This window comes from Pelodiscus sinensis, chromosome 1, assembly GCF_049634645.1.
Source record: "Pelodiscus sinensis isolate JC-2024 chromosome 1, ASM4963464v1, whole genome shotgun sequence".
In the NCBI taxonomy this organism is placed as follows: Eukaryota; Metazoa; Chordata; order Testudines; family Trionychidae; genus Pelodiscus; species Pelodiscus sinensis.
In genome coordinates, this window is record NC_134711.1 from 237,024,736 (window position 1) to 237,041,322 (window position 16,587).

Below are 16,587 nucleotides of genomic sequence, written 5' to 3' on the forward strand. Positions count from 1 at the left end.
GAACTGAGGAGAGTCAGGACGCATGCAAAGTCACAAATGCCATGAGGTGCCTAACAAGTATGTGTGGCCCAACCAGCTACTGCTACGATCTGTGGCGTCGGGACAACCTGACATCAACAGCGGCGCACCCATGGGGACATTACTCAACTAGTCGCTTACATTCCTAGGTCTTCGAGTTATCAACTACCCAAAAAGCCTAGGTTCCCTCCTCCCCCATTTCTGCCTCTATATCAGAGGCAATGGGGGTTGAGGGGAGGAGGGGGAGAAGAGAGGAGGAAGAGCTGCTGCTGTGGGGAACTAGCTTAAAAGCCAGTTCCTTCCAGAACCATCTCCAGAGTCCAAGACCTGGCATCAGCTGGAACTGCTGCTGCACCTCTGCTTTTTAAATGTAGTAAGAGGCACAACGGTCCAGGACCCAGCACAAGCTGGGACTGCTCAGTCCCGGCTCACGTTGGGACCCAGGCCTACCCCCACTACAGCTCTGCAGTTTAAATGTAATAGGAGCTGGGCTGCCCAGCTCCTACTATATGTAAACTGCAGAGCTGCAGTGGGGCCTCCTTATTGACTTACGTACTCAATTCAAATTGTACCAAGTACACATTTACTCGATTACCCACTTCTTAACATCTGTAAGAAGAACCAAACATTCCTAAAACGCTTGAGTTATATAGCACTCATTTGAGGGACTAATGTACCAACATTCACTGTAGGACCCACATACCATCTCTACCAAAATTCTTGTAGCAGATCAAGGGAGGGACACACACAGTCAGGTTAAAATACTATATTATATTATACTGTAAACACTTCTATATAATTTATGCAGTGAACCACAGTGCAGTTTTGGGACCAGGGGATTTTTTTTTGCATATCTATTTTGTTTCTATGGTTCACTTAGTATTTTTTGTTTAAAAATTTGACCTGAGGGAAAAACATGGTGAGGACCAGTTTTAGAATTCTCAGTTAAAGGTATTAATATGGAGGTTTGCCTTCCTGAAGAAGAGAGAATTTTTTCTCCATTTGAAAAATATGGGAAGACTCTCTCTTAGAAAACATGTTTACTTTTTATACTAAAAAAAAAGTCTGTGCTCTGAACAGTCTTCCACATCCTACGTTTGAAGCATCCTTTCCCACATGACCAAATGAAACGTTTGAGCAAATGGGATTCCCTCTCAGGATGTTTTTGGATAAATCAAAAGCAAAGAATCTTTCATCTGTTGTAGTATGGGGGAAGAAACTCTTAACTCCAGAAAAAGGCACAGACAGGCCTGTAAGCCTGATTTATCCACTCTTGCAAGTCTAATGGTCTTCCAAATGCTAATAATGACAAATACTCTCTTGAGAGACATTAAATCCTAGTAAGGGCTAAGGTTCATTGTTTGGCAATGCAAAGAAACAAACTTCTGCTATGTGATTTATCAATTACATTTCTCTGTTATTCAGACTAAAGTCCCTCTGTAAGAAACACCATTCATGAATGCTAATGAAAAATAAAATCCAGAATTTCTTTTGGTCTATCAGCAGGTTTCAACCTTCTGTTACTGCATCATGTTTTGCCTCTCCATGAAACAGCATTAAAAGGAAGAATATTTAGGAAAAAACTGAAATACTTTCTTCTCTTTTCTTACGCTGTAGTGAAAGATCTAGGGAGATTACACTTTATTCCACACGTGAAAAATTGCTACTTTAGTAGCTGACTTTTTTTATTCAAAGTCCACTGACTAAAAAGCTATTAAGCAAAATAATATTTTGTGGCTCTCAAACAAACAGGACCCTGGTTGTAGTCCAGCTAGAAATATAATTTTTGTTCCATTTAAAATGTTTCAAGAACCTCGTTTATACATTATTTTCTAGTTGTGTACCGATACTACCACCTATGGTACAACAGCTGCAAGTGTTTGTCAAATTTAAGAGCCACATTCCCTAGCTATGTAGTGTCCAACACGTTAGCCACATGTGGCTATTTGGCAGGTTGAGTGTGGCTACCGCAGTATAGTGTGTGCTATAGCAGTAGACACTATACTGGCTGGACGGACACCATGGCGCTAGATACTATAGATCAGCAGTTTTCTATCAGCCCAAGGACTACCATTTTGATTTAAAGGGTTTCAGACACCCTCTGTGTCACCCCTCTTCTAAGCCCCACTCCTTCCATCCCTTCCCCCTCTGTCACTCATTCTCCCCTCCCCCATTCATTTTCATCAGACCAGAGCACAGTTGGAGTGCAGGGGAGAAGGGTGGGGAGGGGAGAGCAGAGGGAAGCTAAGGGCTCCAGTTAAAGTTATGAGTTCTGGGATAGGGCCATGGATAAGGAGTTTAGGGTACAAGAGGGGTACAGCCTGCAGGGGGCATAGGATAAGGCTGGTGGAGCTAGGGATGAGGAATTTAGAAGAGGATTCTAGGCTGATGTGCGAGGGGGTAAGGACTGACTGATGGGGCCAATGATGAGGAGTTTGGGGTACAGGAAGGGGCTCCAGGCTGGGGCAGGGCCTTAAGGACTCCAGCTAAAGGTGCGGGTCCAGGGCTAGGAAGATTGGGGTACAAGAGGGGGCTCTGAGCTGAGAAAAGCACAAGAGTGTTCAGGGTGTGGGTGTGACAGGTTTGGTCAGAGATCCCCTGCTCTGAAGCTAGAACAAGAAATAAATGATCTTAATATATAGCAAGGAAGATAAAGTTAAGAGATTACGAAAAACTAGGGGGTGATTCCCCCTGCTCCCAAGGCTCACCAACCCCCCTCTCCGGGAGTAGGCAGCCCCAGCTTTCCTCCTGGCTGCCGGAGGGCCAGGCAGAGGCACTGCAACCCTGGCCTGTCCCAGCTCTCTTCACTTCAGCAAGCTAACAGGGAGGACAGACCTAGTGTGGCATGCTCTCTCCGTCCAGCTGCCAGGGGGTCAGCCGGACTGAGGCTGAGCTGTGGCTGGCCAGGCCCTCTCCCTTCAGCTGCAAAGGGGGGGAGGCTGCACAACCACCACCACCAGTGAGGGGAAAGGCTGTATGGCTCTTGTGTGTCTCCCTTGCCCCCTCGGGAATTCCGTGTGTCTACCGAGTGTCCTCCTCCCCCCTCCCAAGCCTCCGCAGCTCCTGCACACCCCTCATCCTCCATCCCAGACAGCAGAGGAACTACACAGCTGAATTTAAAATCCAGCAGCTGCCGGGGGGGGACAATCTGGCTTGGGGGTGGGGTCATCCCACAGGAGGCACCCCAGCCTGAAGCAGGGCTAGATATCCCTCTGGCAGCTGCCACGTGGGTGGGCGGCTGCCAAAGGGACATCCAGCCCTAGCTCAGGGGCCAAGATACCTCCTGGCCCAATTCAGGGGCAGGGAGGAATGCCCACTCCAGCCCTTCCTCCCCCCATCGGGCCTCGCCACAGGCCAAATTGAAACTCCTGGCAGCCTGCCACGTGGTGGCTGCCAGGAACACTTCTAGCCATAGTCCCACCTCAGGGGCCATGGTGCCTCCCAGCCTGGTTCAGGGGCACAGTATCCCCCAGTCCAGTGCCCCTTCCCCAGCAGGCCTCTCTGGCAGCTTCCCTGCACCTCCACAATTCTCCTCCTTCCCCTAGAAAACCTACAGAAACAACAACAAGTGGCACTCTAGAGATTCAGTGTTCCTTCAGGATGTTCTTGACTAAAGTTGGTGGCAAATACATACACAGTGAAACAGCTGAGACACAGCTAACAGTTTGGATGGGGATTCCTCAAACGGAGAGGAGAGAATGAGGTGTAATGTAATCTAGACCAGTGAGGGGTTGTGTCATCCCTGGACCTGCCATCTTGGGTGCCTCATTATGCTTTGCTGTTGTAGCTCCCCACCTGGACTACTCAACCAACAGCCCATCAGCATGCCAGTGTACAGCATAGTAGCTTTGATTCCAGCAGCCTGTCAGCAATATTCCAACCAACTTTGTTTTCCACTAGCTTTGGTTACTACTTGCAGGGCAAGCCCACAACACTTTCAAGTTCTCCCAAAACATGTGTCCTCTGCCTGTGGAAAAAAAAAAAAATCAATGCTGCTGGCTCCTCAGACAGAGTTTGAATACTTCCTCTTCATTTGCCTCAAAGCAGGATAACAGATCTGGAAAACTACTTTTTGGTAATGGAGCTGACTAATGGCACTAAAGAAGTCTTCAATGAAGATAAGCCATGGTGCTAGTAACTGCTTAGGTGAAGCTGGCCGCTTCCTGGGCAGACAGTGACCTGAATTGCAAGCTCAACAACAAAAGAAACACAACAGTTATGAGCACTTGAGGGTGTCAAGTGTCTTTACAGAAGATCTCGGTAAAGAAACAGAACTCAAACCTCCCACTGGATTATCAGGATAGTCCAATTGGAAGCTTGCCGCCCCTGCAAAAAACCAAAGTGAGTTTCCACCCTGAGGTATCCCTTATTCTTCAGCCAAGGAAAGCATGGCAAAAATCATGCAATGGAATCCTATGCACAATGGGGACTCTTTCAAAGCAGGCACCCATGTGCAGCCTGGAGTCAGCAGGACTTTCCGCTGGCCCCAGGCTGAATGCGGAGTTCCAGCTTTCTCCTTTGCAATGTACAAGAGCCACCACTGGGGGTCTTGTACATTTCAAAGGAGGAATGCGGAAGTGCCTATCAAGTAGTTGATGGAAATGCCATCAACTAGTCAATTAAACGCAATTTAACATCTCTAGTCTACACCAGTGTAACTATGCAAATAACTGGCCACCTACAGAATGCCAGATGATTCACCAATGAATTTCACACAACTGTAGTCCTAGTAAATCTGCAGTATTGGTTTGCTAGAGCAGTGGTTCTCTAAGTGTCATCTGCGACAGTCTCGCAGGTGGACCACAGGCTAAGTGCTCCCTCCCCACATCTCCTGTAGCAGCGAGCCTGCATTGGCACTGCAGCTATGCACCCCCTCCCCATGAGGTTGAAGTGCCAGCACCAGCTTCCTTGGCAGGGGAAGGGGAGGGGGAGGGGGAGAAGAGTACAGAAGAGGAGGGGAAGGTGAGCCTTGCGAGCCAGATCCTGCTTGTGATGGAAGGAAATGGCTCCATGTGCTGCCACTCCCCTTAGCTGGGGGAACAGGAGCACAGGAAACTGCTTGCTTAGAGGCTTTCCCGACTGCTCTGATTGGCTGGAATCACAACTAACGGGGGAAGCAGGAAGTGTTGCCTGGTAAGTATCTCCCATAACCTTCATGCCCAGACTCCCAACTCCCACCCCTCCTCACACATCCTCCTCCCACCGAGAACTACCCCCACTCCTTAGTCCACTCCTGCACCCTCCCTCCCAGACAGACCCTGCACCTTCACCCATTTTCTCATTATGGGTGGTTGGCTGGCGGTCCACAGAAAGGTTTGCGTTGAGTGGGGTGAGCAGCAGTCCAAAAAGTTTGGGAACTACTGTGCTAGAGTATCAAGATGAGCTTTAAGAAAAGCTTTAACAAAAACAAGAACACCCCACAACTGTGCTAAGGAAGCAGTTGTAAAGGTCTTCTATGGCTCATAATGCACTCAAGTATCTCCAAGACAAAATGCAAAAGTATCCTTTTGATAAAATATTTTCTTACCTTTCCCAGGACTAAGGTTTTGGTCTATAAAAACCTTAAGCTCTCCGTTGGCTTCAATTAGTCCAGCCTAGTAAAGGAAAGCAAAGATTTACACTTAAAATACTTAAAGACAGCTATAAGTTCTTTACTATTAATTTTAAAAGATGTAATACAATTTATTTTAAGATTCCCAATCCAGGTTTCCAAACTAAACTTTCAACTCACTAAAGTATAAGAACTGTAGTAAACAAAGCTTTGTGGAAAAGACCTTTTTAATTAAACTACTTAACAGTGATTAATCAACAGCTTTAGTTTTAACTCAAATAATTAACTAAAAATACTGGAATGTAATCAGTTTTAATGCACTGTGAAACAGAATACCAGATGCAATTTATTAAATACTTTGGGATATTTTTCTACATTTTAAATTACAACATAGAATACGTCGTGTACAGCGCTCAATATATAATAATTTTATTACAAATATCCGAACTGTAAAAATTATAAATACAGGTAGTCCCCGGGTTACGTACAAGATAGGAACTGTAGGTTTGTTCTTAAGTTGAATCTGTATGTAAGTCGGAACTGGCGTCCAGATTCAGCTGCTGCAGACCAGGGGGACGGGGACCAAAGCAGAGCACAGCTGCGGAGCACGCGGGCAGCTGACAGCCCAAACGCGTCTGGGCTGTCCGCTGCCCGCGTGTTCTGCCGCTTTGCTTCCTCTCCCTGGTCTGCTGGAGACCAGGGAGAGGAAGGGCCCCGTTTGTAACTGCGGATCCGACATAAGTCGGATCCGCGTAACTCGGGGACTGCCTGTAGTATGTTGTAAACAAGTACAAGCACTGCATTGTGATTTATCATGAAAGTGTAACTTACAAATGCAGATTACGTAACTGCACTTAAAAAAAACACACAATGTAAAACTGCAGCACCTTCAGGTCCACTCAGACTTGCTTCTTAAGACAGACAAGGGTCTTGATATTTGCTAGATGAAAATGCTGCCTGTTTCTTACTTACAGTGTCACCTGAACATGAGAAAAGAGGTCCACCTGACTCTTTTTAGCTCTTTGTAGTTACATGCCTGATATACTAAATATTCATATGACCCTTTGTGCTTCAACCACCATTCCAGAGAACAAGCTTTCATAATGATTATGGTAGTTATAAAAAAAGGGGGCGGAGAGTTTAATTAAATGTGACAACTCTTTGTGGAGAATTGTATGTCTCCTGTTGTGTGTTTTACCCACATTCTGCTATATATTTCATATTATAGCCGTCTCAGATGTTATTCATTTTAAGAACATTTTCACAGAGCTGGCAAAATGCAAAGAAAGTACTAGTGACAGATTTCTAAGAACACAGCTAGAGCACCTGACCCAAGCTTTAAACAATCCGAAATGCCTTCCAAAATCCAAGAGACAAGATACAGAGGAGGCTTTCAGAAGACTTAAAAGAGCAACACTGATGCAAAAACAAAAACAAAATCATTTGCTGGGGCCATACAACTTACTTGATGAAAATGAACATGAACATGCACTGATCTGCTCTGTTTTGGATGGTTATCAAGCATAGCCCCTTGGCAACATGGATATATGCTCTCTGGAAAGGTGGCTGAATCATGAAGGGGAATACAAAATCTTTATCACATCTGGCACCTAAATATTTTGCAATGCTGGCTACAATACCACCATGAAAATGCCTGTTTACAATATTCTGAAAGTAAAAACAAGAAGTGGGCAGCGTTATTTCCTACAAATATAAACCAATTTGTCTGCATAAATGGACAAAGAAGTTGGACTTACTGGACTTGTAGGCTCTAAAGTCTTTTATACATTTTATTTTTAATGCATTTACTTTATGTACATAATTCTCCATTTTAAAGTTCAGCTTTCATGATAGAGAATACACTACAATTCTTGTATTAGGGTGAATTGAAAAATACAATTTTCTGCACTTTTTACAGAGCAAATACTGGGAATGAAAAATATGAAAGCGTACACTTTGTATTCTGTATTGTAATTGAAATAGATCTGAAAACATAGAAAACATCAAAAATATCTAAATGAATGGTATTCAGTAGGGTTTTTAAAATCATTTGACAGCCCTTCTTAAAACAAATACACTAACAACTATACTAGTAATAATCTTTTCTGTGGAATATGTTAAAGCCAACCCCCGTGAAAACAAAGGAAGGAAATGGAGAAACAGCAGATTTCTACTTTGTTACCCAGAAAATATTTAAAAACTTTCAGGAAAATTATAAGCCTTACGTTAAAAATAAGTGTCATAAATATGCATGTATGGGTCCTCTTAACGATCAATAAATCTCAACTTCCTGACTTCAATTGCCACATGTCAAAAGAAACATCTTCACATCTATTTTCTTGACTTTTTGGCAGATGCAAACTATTACCCTTCTGTTGCTCACAGAAGAAACTTCAAGTCCTTCTCCACTGCTAAACAAGTTAGTAGTCACTCCCCACCCAGCAATAACTGATAGAAAAGAACAAGTTTTCAGAGCTTTGGGACAAAGAAGAGATTTGCAGAACTGCTTTCGGAAGGAACCAGAAGTCTCAGAAGGGTTGCCATGTTAGTCTGTAACCTTTAAAAAAAAAAAAAAAAAAAAAAATCTTAAACGAGTGGTCCTATGGCACCTTTGAGGCTGTGTCTAGATTACATCCCTCTTTCAACAGAGGGATGTAAATTAGGCACTTCGAAATTGCAAATGAAGTTGGGATTTGAATTTCCCACGCTTCATTTGCATAATCATGTTATGGCGCTCTTTTGGAAAAGCGCTATTTCGAGAGTAACACTGCAGTCTAGATGCAGTGCTTTCGAAAAGGGAAGGCTTTTTCGAAAGATCCCGTAAACCTTATTTGTTGAAGTTTACAGGATCTTTCAAAAAAGCCTTCCTTTTTCGAAAGAACTGCGTCTAGACCACGATGTTACTTTCAAAATAGCACTTTTCCAAAAGCGCGCCATAACGTGATTATGCAAATGAAGCTCAGGAAATTCAAATCCCATTTCTTCAGATGAATGGAGGGAGCTACTCTGCCTAACTGGTAGCAGCTGGAACTCACCACCCATTAAAAGTGAGACTTATTGGGTAACCGGTTAATGTTTTACATCCCTAGACCACAGCAGCAAGCGCCCGAGACCTGGAGAGCAGCTGCTGGCCAGCAGCACAGCCTCAAAAAAGAAAAAAAAAAAAAGTCGCCCTGTTGGAAAAACTGTGTCTAAACCGCAGTTTCAGTTTCAAAATGGCGCTTGTTCGAAACAGCATCAGGACGTGATTATGCAAATGAAGTGCTGGGTATTTAAATCCCCACTTCGTTTGCACTTTTGATGAGTCTAATTTACATCCCCCTGCCAAAACAGGGGTGTAGTTTAGAGACACCCAGTATGTCTACACAGCAGTGTTATTTCAGAACAAAAGAGGTTATAACAAAAATAACATTGTGCACGTACACAGCAAGCCCTTTTTTAAAAAATAAATTCAAAATAACTGGCTTCTTACTCTGACTTCTGTAAACTTCATTGTATGAGGAGTAAGCGAAGTCTGAGAAAGAGTGCCCAATTTTGAAATACAGCCGGTCCCCGAGTTACGACCAAAAATGTCATAAATGGCGGACCCCAAGTTACGAACGCGATCCATGCTTACGAACAACGCAGTCACATGTAACTCAATGGGGTCCGACTTACGAACAAACCGAGTTACGACTAATTGCTTGGTCAGTAAGCGGTTCAGAAGTTGAAGACAGGCTGTAAGCTATTTTGACTTATGTTACACAATTAGCATAGCTCAAATTGTGTAGCTTATTTCGAGTTTAGCCCTGCTGTGTGGAAAACCCTAAAGGACCACACAACACTGGAGACTTCTAGGAATTCTACTTGGCAAGGGTAGTGTTAATTTACATTTGAGGCTCCATAGGATTGCTGCTGGTAGAGGCTGCATGAAAGAGGATAATTCAGTATTTTGTGCGCTGTGACCAAGCCACCCCAATCTACTAACTGGACTTGTGAGCAGTAACTTTAGGCCATTTGGTCAGAGCATGATTTACATCCTGCCTGCATCTTTTCCTTCCTCATACAAATTTTCTACCATCAGAGGCTAGTAGTCTTGATAAGGCAGATACGTTCAGGGCATTCTAGGAGTTCCCATTGCAGATCAAAGACACTGGATATTGAAACCACAGTGATCCTGGAAAAGTCCATAAGCTCTTTGACATACTGAACTTCACAGACCCTGACCGGATCACCCTCCCTATCAACAATGGCATCTGGAAGACACTGACCACTTGTTTCCCCCCCCCCCCCCCGACTTGGTCGGATGAGGGAGGAAGAGTTAGAATGCTGCCAAAGGCACTACCTTCCTATTCAAGATGCAAACTACGGGACATCATAAGAGCCAGAGGGAAGCAAGAACAGTGTTATGGGAGTCATGGCTGCATCCAGCACTGCCATACCATTCATATTCAGGGCTGTCAAGACAAGACTGGCCACACAGCTGCCAGTATCTGGCATACCAAAAAAGGAATAGCGTACTAAAGGACTTAACCTTTGAAGGGACGGAAGTTATTAGCAACAGAAAGGATAAAGCACTCCATTCAATTGAAGACTCCAAGGCTATGCTGCAATACTTAGGGAAGCTACATACTGTGCCAGTTCCCTGTTGAAACGTATAAATACCAGTCCTAACAGAGGACATTTATTGGGTTGTCACCCTGTAAATACGACTTTCCAAGAAAGACACCACTACTCCAGATGATACCCATCTTCTGTCACATTTGCTGGAAGCAGCATGTTTGATGGGAGTGTTAGGTGTCCCATCAGAGCCAATCCAAAGCCTGTCATGTTTAGAAGCTATCTTGCCCCTCTTCACCAGTCTTGGTCAGAAGCTGACGAATAGCGTTAGACGTTACTGCTACCCCCATCCATTTCCATTTTTCTTTCTGGATCTTTTTTAGGAGAGCCTGTTATAGAAAGAAATGGCCTTGTTGCTTTGTTTAGGTAGAAGCTGTAGAGGAGGTACCTCCAGAGTTCAGGGGCTGGATCTTCTCCATCTGATGCTTCCATATCCTAGAACTGAAGAAACTTAAATTCATATGCTACCTCATCTTCAGAATGCCTTATCTCTATCATTCTGTCACCTCATGTTCAAGACTGGTTTGTGGCCTTTGTCTTTTTAGACTGTTTACTTCCATATAGCTTTCCACCTAGCTCACAAGAAGTACCTTTTCATAGTAGGGATCCAATAACTAACAACAGTGCACAATACTATCCTTCAAATTCTAAGGCACCACCGAGTATTCACAGAATACTCAGTGGAGCCACCAGTAGTGAGCAGGGAGCTATTCCAGACCCACAGGGAGCCAGCCATGGACGGGACCAGGCTGGAGCAGCTCCTGCCTGTGGTGCTGGGAGCGGGAGGCGGGGAAGATGGGGATGTGGTACAGTGCTCCAAGCCCACACATGGGGGCAGCTCCTGCCCCTTCCCCTGCCCCATTCACCCTCCTCTTTAATCAGCTAACCAATTAAGCAGATTTTACATCCCTACTATGGTCATTCTGGAGTATTACAGTCTCCCATAATTGCTACACACACACCCTCCCACCCCAATGGACATTTGTGAGTATAACTGTCCCTGTTATGACATTTCCATTTGATGAGAAAGAATTGCATTCCACGCACATCCCATCATCACCAAATCCTGACCTTGCTTTAAATTATAAGAGGAAGCTGCATGCCAATTTGGGTGATCCCAGCTCTTACCATTTAGGAGGAGTTCTTGAACAAATAGACTCACATACGGAGTGACAGACACACAAACTCTCATATATAGATAATATAACTCAAATCAGGCAACTTTGCACATAGCTTTTTATAGCTGGGTTGACTAAAGCACCATTTCTAGAAGATAACAAAAGTCAATCAATTTTTATGTTAAGAACCTAGGACCATGATGCTGTGACGGCGCGATGGGGTTCCCCCGTCTCCTGCACCCCGAAATGGCACAAACAGACTGCACCAGCCGGTGGACTAGAGGAAGTTTATTGCCTCTCCAGGATACAGCACAGCATAGATGTAATCTGGTCCCAGAGCTGGGCTAGGATGCCTCAGGCCCCCTTGAGATGGGGGAGACTGGGCCCCTATACTCCAGCCCCTTCCCCTAGGCTCTCCTCCATGCTCTCAGACAGCCAGCAACCAACTAACCAACTTCCAGCCCTGCCCCCCAGCCAGGGCAGCATTCACCTTCCTTTGTTCCTCTCCATGGGGGGTGTCTGGCCACTGGTTTGCATAGTGACTCATCCTGTTTTGCTGGGTCGTGGTACCCACGGCAGCCAGTGGGGGTTCCCCCAGAGCCAGCAGCATAGAAACCAGCCAGGTACCCCCACTACGTCACAGATGCCTCCTAGAACTTCAGTCTTTTCAGACTGTTCTTAGAATAATAGATTTGCAGAAAGGTCACTTACTGCTTTGCTTGCTCCTCTTCCCACACTTGCATAGGCACCAACTCCATATGTACTCTGGAGTAGGAGCACCCACAAAAAAAAAATAGTGCCAATCAGACCTGCCCTCTTTTCCCCCTTCCAATCAGCTCCTCTCCATCCCTCCAAGCCTCCTGATTACCAGTGATCAGGTTTTCAGAAGCATGCAGGAGGCACCAGAGGAGAGCAAGAGGACCAGAGACAGTAAAAAGGCAGAGCAAGGACTGGGTGAACTTGGAGGAAAGAGGGTAAAATGGGGTGAGGCACACTCAGGAGAGGGAGTGGAATGGGGGCAGGGATAGGGGCAGAACAGAGTGGAGGGTAAAGCACCTCTGAGGAAACCTGAGAGGTTGGTGCCTCTGCACACCTGTTATGTAATTGCTCTTAAAAAAAATCTTACTATTTTATTTCCACTTAAATGATTCAGCTCTGTTCAGCAAAAGCAAAAAAGTTATACTGTCCATATCCATTCACAAGTTAAATTATTTTCTCTCTTTCAAAGAAGGCTTCTAAAAGTCCATAGCTAAACAGCAGTGCAAATCATATTTTTAAAAGTTCAACAATAGGTTAGAGAACCTAAAAATAACTTCACAAAAAACATGTGGTACAGTGGCCAACAATAGATCTCTACTTGACAAGTTGCCAATACCAATTGTTTTCTTCTTTTGCAGGGAACAGCAAAATGAGCATATAAACTTCTGAGTTCACTCAAGAGTACTCAATATCCTGCAAGTGACTCAAGTACTTAGTCTGATAATCTAACCATGTAGAATGAGCAGGAGTGGCAAGAGTTTCATTAACTCATTATTCTGGGCCACTTCTCTCAAACGTCACTCCTTACCACAACTACACTACAGAGCTGACAGTTGATAACCTCATGCCTTGTTGCCGAACAGACAAACCATGAGGGTAGCAGGAGCAACAGCCACATACAAAAAAAGTTCCTGATACTTGCTGTTCTAGACCTGAACAGAACATATATTCATTCTTTCAGCCAAGGTTTAATTTTTTATATACTAATGCAATATTTTAGCAATTCATGTTAAATATTTATTTAAAAGCCATTTACACCTCACCTATATCCTTCTCAATTTATTCTTTAAATGCCAATAGCAGTTTCCCAAATGCGGTTCTATGGAACTCTGGGGTTCAGCGAACTAAAAATAAGGGTTCCGCAAGAAAATTCCATTACAACAACATTTTATGATTCTTTAAAAATAATTAATATTTAAGCATGTATGATTTTATTGAAAACAATTTTCATTTCTGTTTGCCACAATAAGTGTGTCTGTGTAATGCCAGCTTAGCAAGAGAGTGGGGACAATGGTGTCACTACTCAGCGCTGCACACGCAGTCAGTGGTGCAATCACCTGTTCTATAGCATCATAAATCCCCGTTCTCACTCTCAGGGAGCATGGATCACATGGGCGTCTGAATACAAATATACTAGTGCTGCATCATACAAAGTTGAAGCTTCAGTTGTCAAACCAGTTGCTTATATGGGAGTGCGCAGGCAGTGCTTTTGTGAATACTTTACTTCAGTATAATTGCGTGATTTCTTGTATTTAAGAATTTAACGGTAACAAACAGAAATTGACTGACATGTATTGTAGATATGTAGATTAATCTAATATTACATCATGACCTTGTTTAGCATTTGTTTATTATCATCCTTACTTATTTGTGGTCTACTTTTTCAGCTCCATATACAGTAATTCCTCATTTAACACGTGCCTGCCTTAACACATTTTTGCGATGGCATGATTTTTTTTGTAGGGAATGTTTTTTGAATTACATGACTGTCCCCAGAATAACACAATTTCCCCAGCTGGCCCATTGCGTGTGGCTTCCCCCACCTCCCTGCAAAGCGGCGGAAGGTTCACTGCTCCGTTTCCCGGTGACCCCCCTTTGCCGGACGCAGTGCAGGTCCCAGCAGACCCATCACAGGGGCATACCCCAACCCAATCCCCCTCCCCTCCCCTCCTCCAGAGCCAAACACCTCCCCTCCCTGCTGTAACCCAGTCCTCTTTCTCCCCCAACCTTATGTCCCGGTACCAACAGACACCACTGCTTGAAACGCAACCCCCACCTTTTCCATTATTTTCAATGGGAAAAATTGACCCTGCATAACACGTTTTCACTTAACATGATCGTTTTCTGAAACATATCTATAGTATTAAATGAGGAATTACTGTATAAGACTGTTATTAGGGGTTGTGCAAAATTCTTTCAAGTTTAAAAGAGTTCCATGGCCAAATAAAATTGGGAAACACTGGCCTTTAGGATTATATTATTCAGCAGTATGCTGAAATAATCAGCATACCATCTGGACACTAGGGATGTAAAAAGTTAACCACTTACCTGGTAAGCATTAGGTTTACTGGTATGCTCACCTGGGAACTGGTTAATCAGAGGGCTAGGCCTGGTTGGAGCAGCCCCCTCTGCCCACAGCAAGCCGGCCATCAGGACCCCTGCTTCAGGAGCCCAGCCTGGAACAGGCCATGCTGCATGACCCCACTCACTCTGCACCAACCCTCCATGGTTAACTGATAAAAAGTTAACTGATTAAAATTGTAAGTTAGTATTTACATCCCTACTAGGCACAAGGCAAATTTAAGGCAACAAATTAACGTGCTTATATAATAGCAAAACAAACACTCTCACTCTAAACAAAAAAATCCTCAAACAAGCAAAAACATAACTAAAAATTAATAATATAGTAGTCCTGTTAATGCAACTAACCATTAAAAGTTATTTTGTTTCACATGGTATTAAGTACCATTAAGTTCCCAACACAGGTAAAACTCAAGACATACACCAGAAGTCCACCACTATTTACTGAAACACATTATTATATTTATCTTCTTGATTAATATTAAAGAACCAATGTGGCAACAAGACTGCAACTATAGATATAAATTCCAGAACAGGCAGGTGACTTTTCAGCTATCATTTTTTCTTGGTCATTTAAAAGGTTACTTGGAATAGAAAGAAAATATTTTGGATTTTGCTAGCTTCCTTATTTATGATAATAAAAGGCTAACTTCCTACTTCCTCTATCCGAAAAGGTGCATATGCAATGTTTTACTCTTTTAAGATAAGGAATTCCAGATCTTGTATACTCTTTCCTGAAAAAGGTAACGAGCAACTAAGGTAGCAGCCCTGCTGTTACCCCTACCCAGAAATGGGGCTTCCAGCTGGCTCTCATTCCTGGGTACCAGGGCTCTCTGGTGCAGCAACATCCATGTCTATTAGTAAATAAGGATGTTAAGTAATGGTTATTTTACTAGTCAAGTAGTGGATGGAATGCAGAACTCCACGTGTAGCCCAGGGCCAGTGGGAAGTCCCGCTGACGCTGGGCTGCACGCAGCATGCCAGCTTTGAAATGTACAAGAGACCCCAGCAGGGGCTGAGTTCCCCACTGACCCTGGGCTCCATGCTGCGCTGTTGATTTGACTCCCCAGCTGATCGCGGCTCTGTGTGGCATTTTAGTGGAACCTGGATTAAGCTAGGGACTCCCCAATAAATAATGACCATTAGTTCCATGCAGCATTTCCCCAGAACCAAGGGTCAGCTGGGGACTTCACAGCTGAGCCTGGTCTCCACTCACAGCAGCACCACCACACACAGCTTATCCCGGATTCAGCTGTGCAATGTTGCTGCTTTGAAGTACCCCCTTTGCTGCCTCTATTAAAGGCAGCAAGGGAGGACAGAAAATTGACTGTTTAGGATAGTCAAGACAGAAGCAGACTGTGAGGGACTCCAAAAAGATCTCACCAAACTGAGTGATTGGGCAACAAAATGGCAAATGAAATTTAATGCGGATAAGTGTACATCGGGAAATGCACATCGGGAAAAATAACCCCAACTATACATACAGTATGATGGGGGCTAATCTGGCTATGACAAATAAGGAAAGAGATCTTGGGAGTTATCGTGGACAGTTCTCTGAAAACTTTCACACAGTGTGCAGCAGCGGTCAAAAAGGCAAATAAGATGCTAGGAATTATTAAGAAAGGGATAGAAAATAAGACAGAATATCTTACTACCCTGTATAAAACTATGGTACGCCCACATCTTGAATACTGTGTACAGATGTGGTCTCCTCACCTCAAGAAAGATATTTTGGCCTTGGAAAAGATTCAGAAATGGGCAACTAAAATGATCAGGGGTTTGGAATGGGTCCCATATGAGGAGAGGTTAAAGCGACTGGGACTTTTCAGTTTAGAAAAGAAGAGACTGAGGGGGGGATATGATAGAAGTATATAAAATCATGAGTGGTGTGGAGAGGGCTGATAAAGAAAAGTTATTTATTAGTTCCCATAATAGAAGAACTAGAGGACACCAAATGAAATTAATGGGTAGCAGGTTTAAAACTAATAAAAGAAAGTTCTTCTTCACACAGCGTGTAGTCAACCTGTGGAACTCCTTGCCAGAGGAGGCTGTGAAGGCTAGGACCATAACAGAGTTTAAAGAGAAGCTAGATAATTTCCTGGAGGTTAGGTTCATAAAAGGCTATTAGCCAGGGGATAGAATCGGTGTCCTTGGCCTCTGTTTGTCAGAGGCTGGAGAGGG

General features: G+C 43.9%; 1 protein-coding gene across 6 annotated transcripts in view; it reads right to left on the reverse strand.

Annotated features, from left to right (window-relative positions):
* TFDP1 (transcription factor Dp-1) overlaps positions 1-16,587 on the reverse strand; it is a 106,591-nt gene that overhangs the window by 76,393 nt on the left and 13,611 nt on the right. For all 6 annotated transcript variants that reach the window (XM_006126366.4, XM_075918445.1, XM_075918411.1 and 3 more), the window contains exon 3: positions 5,546-5,612. In XM_006126366.4, the coding sequence (XP_006126428.1) occupies positions 5,546-5,612 (67 nt within the window). The remainder of the gene's footprint in view (positions 1-5,545; positions 5,613-16,587) is intronic.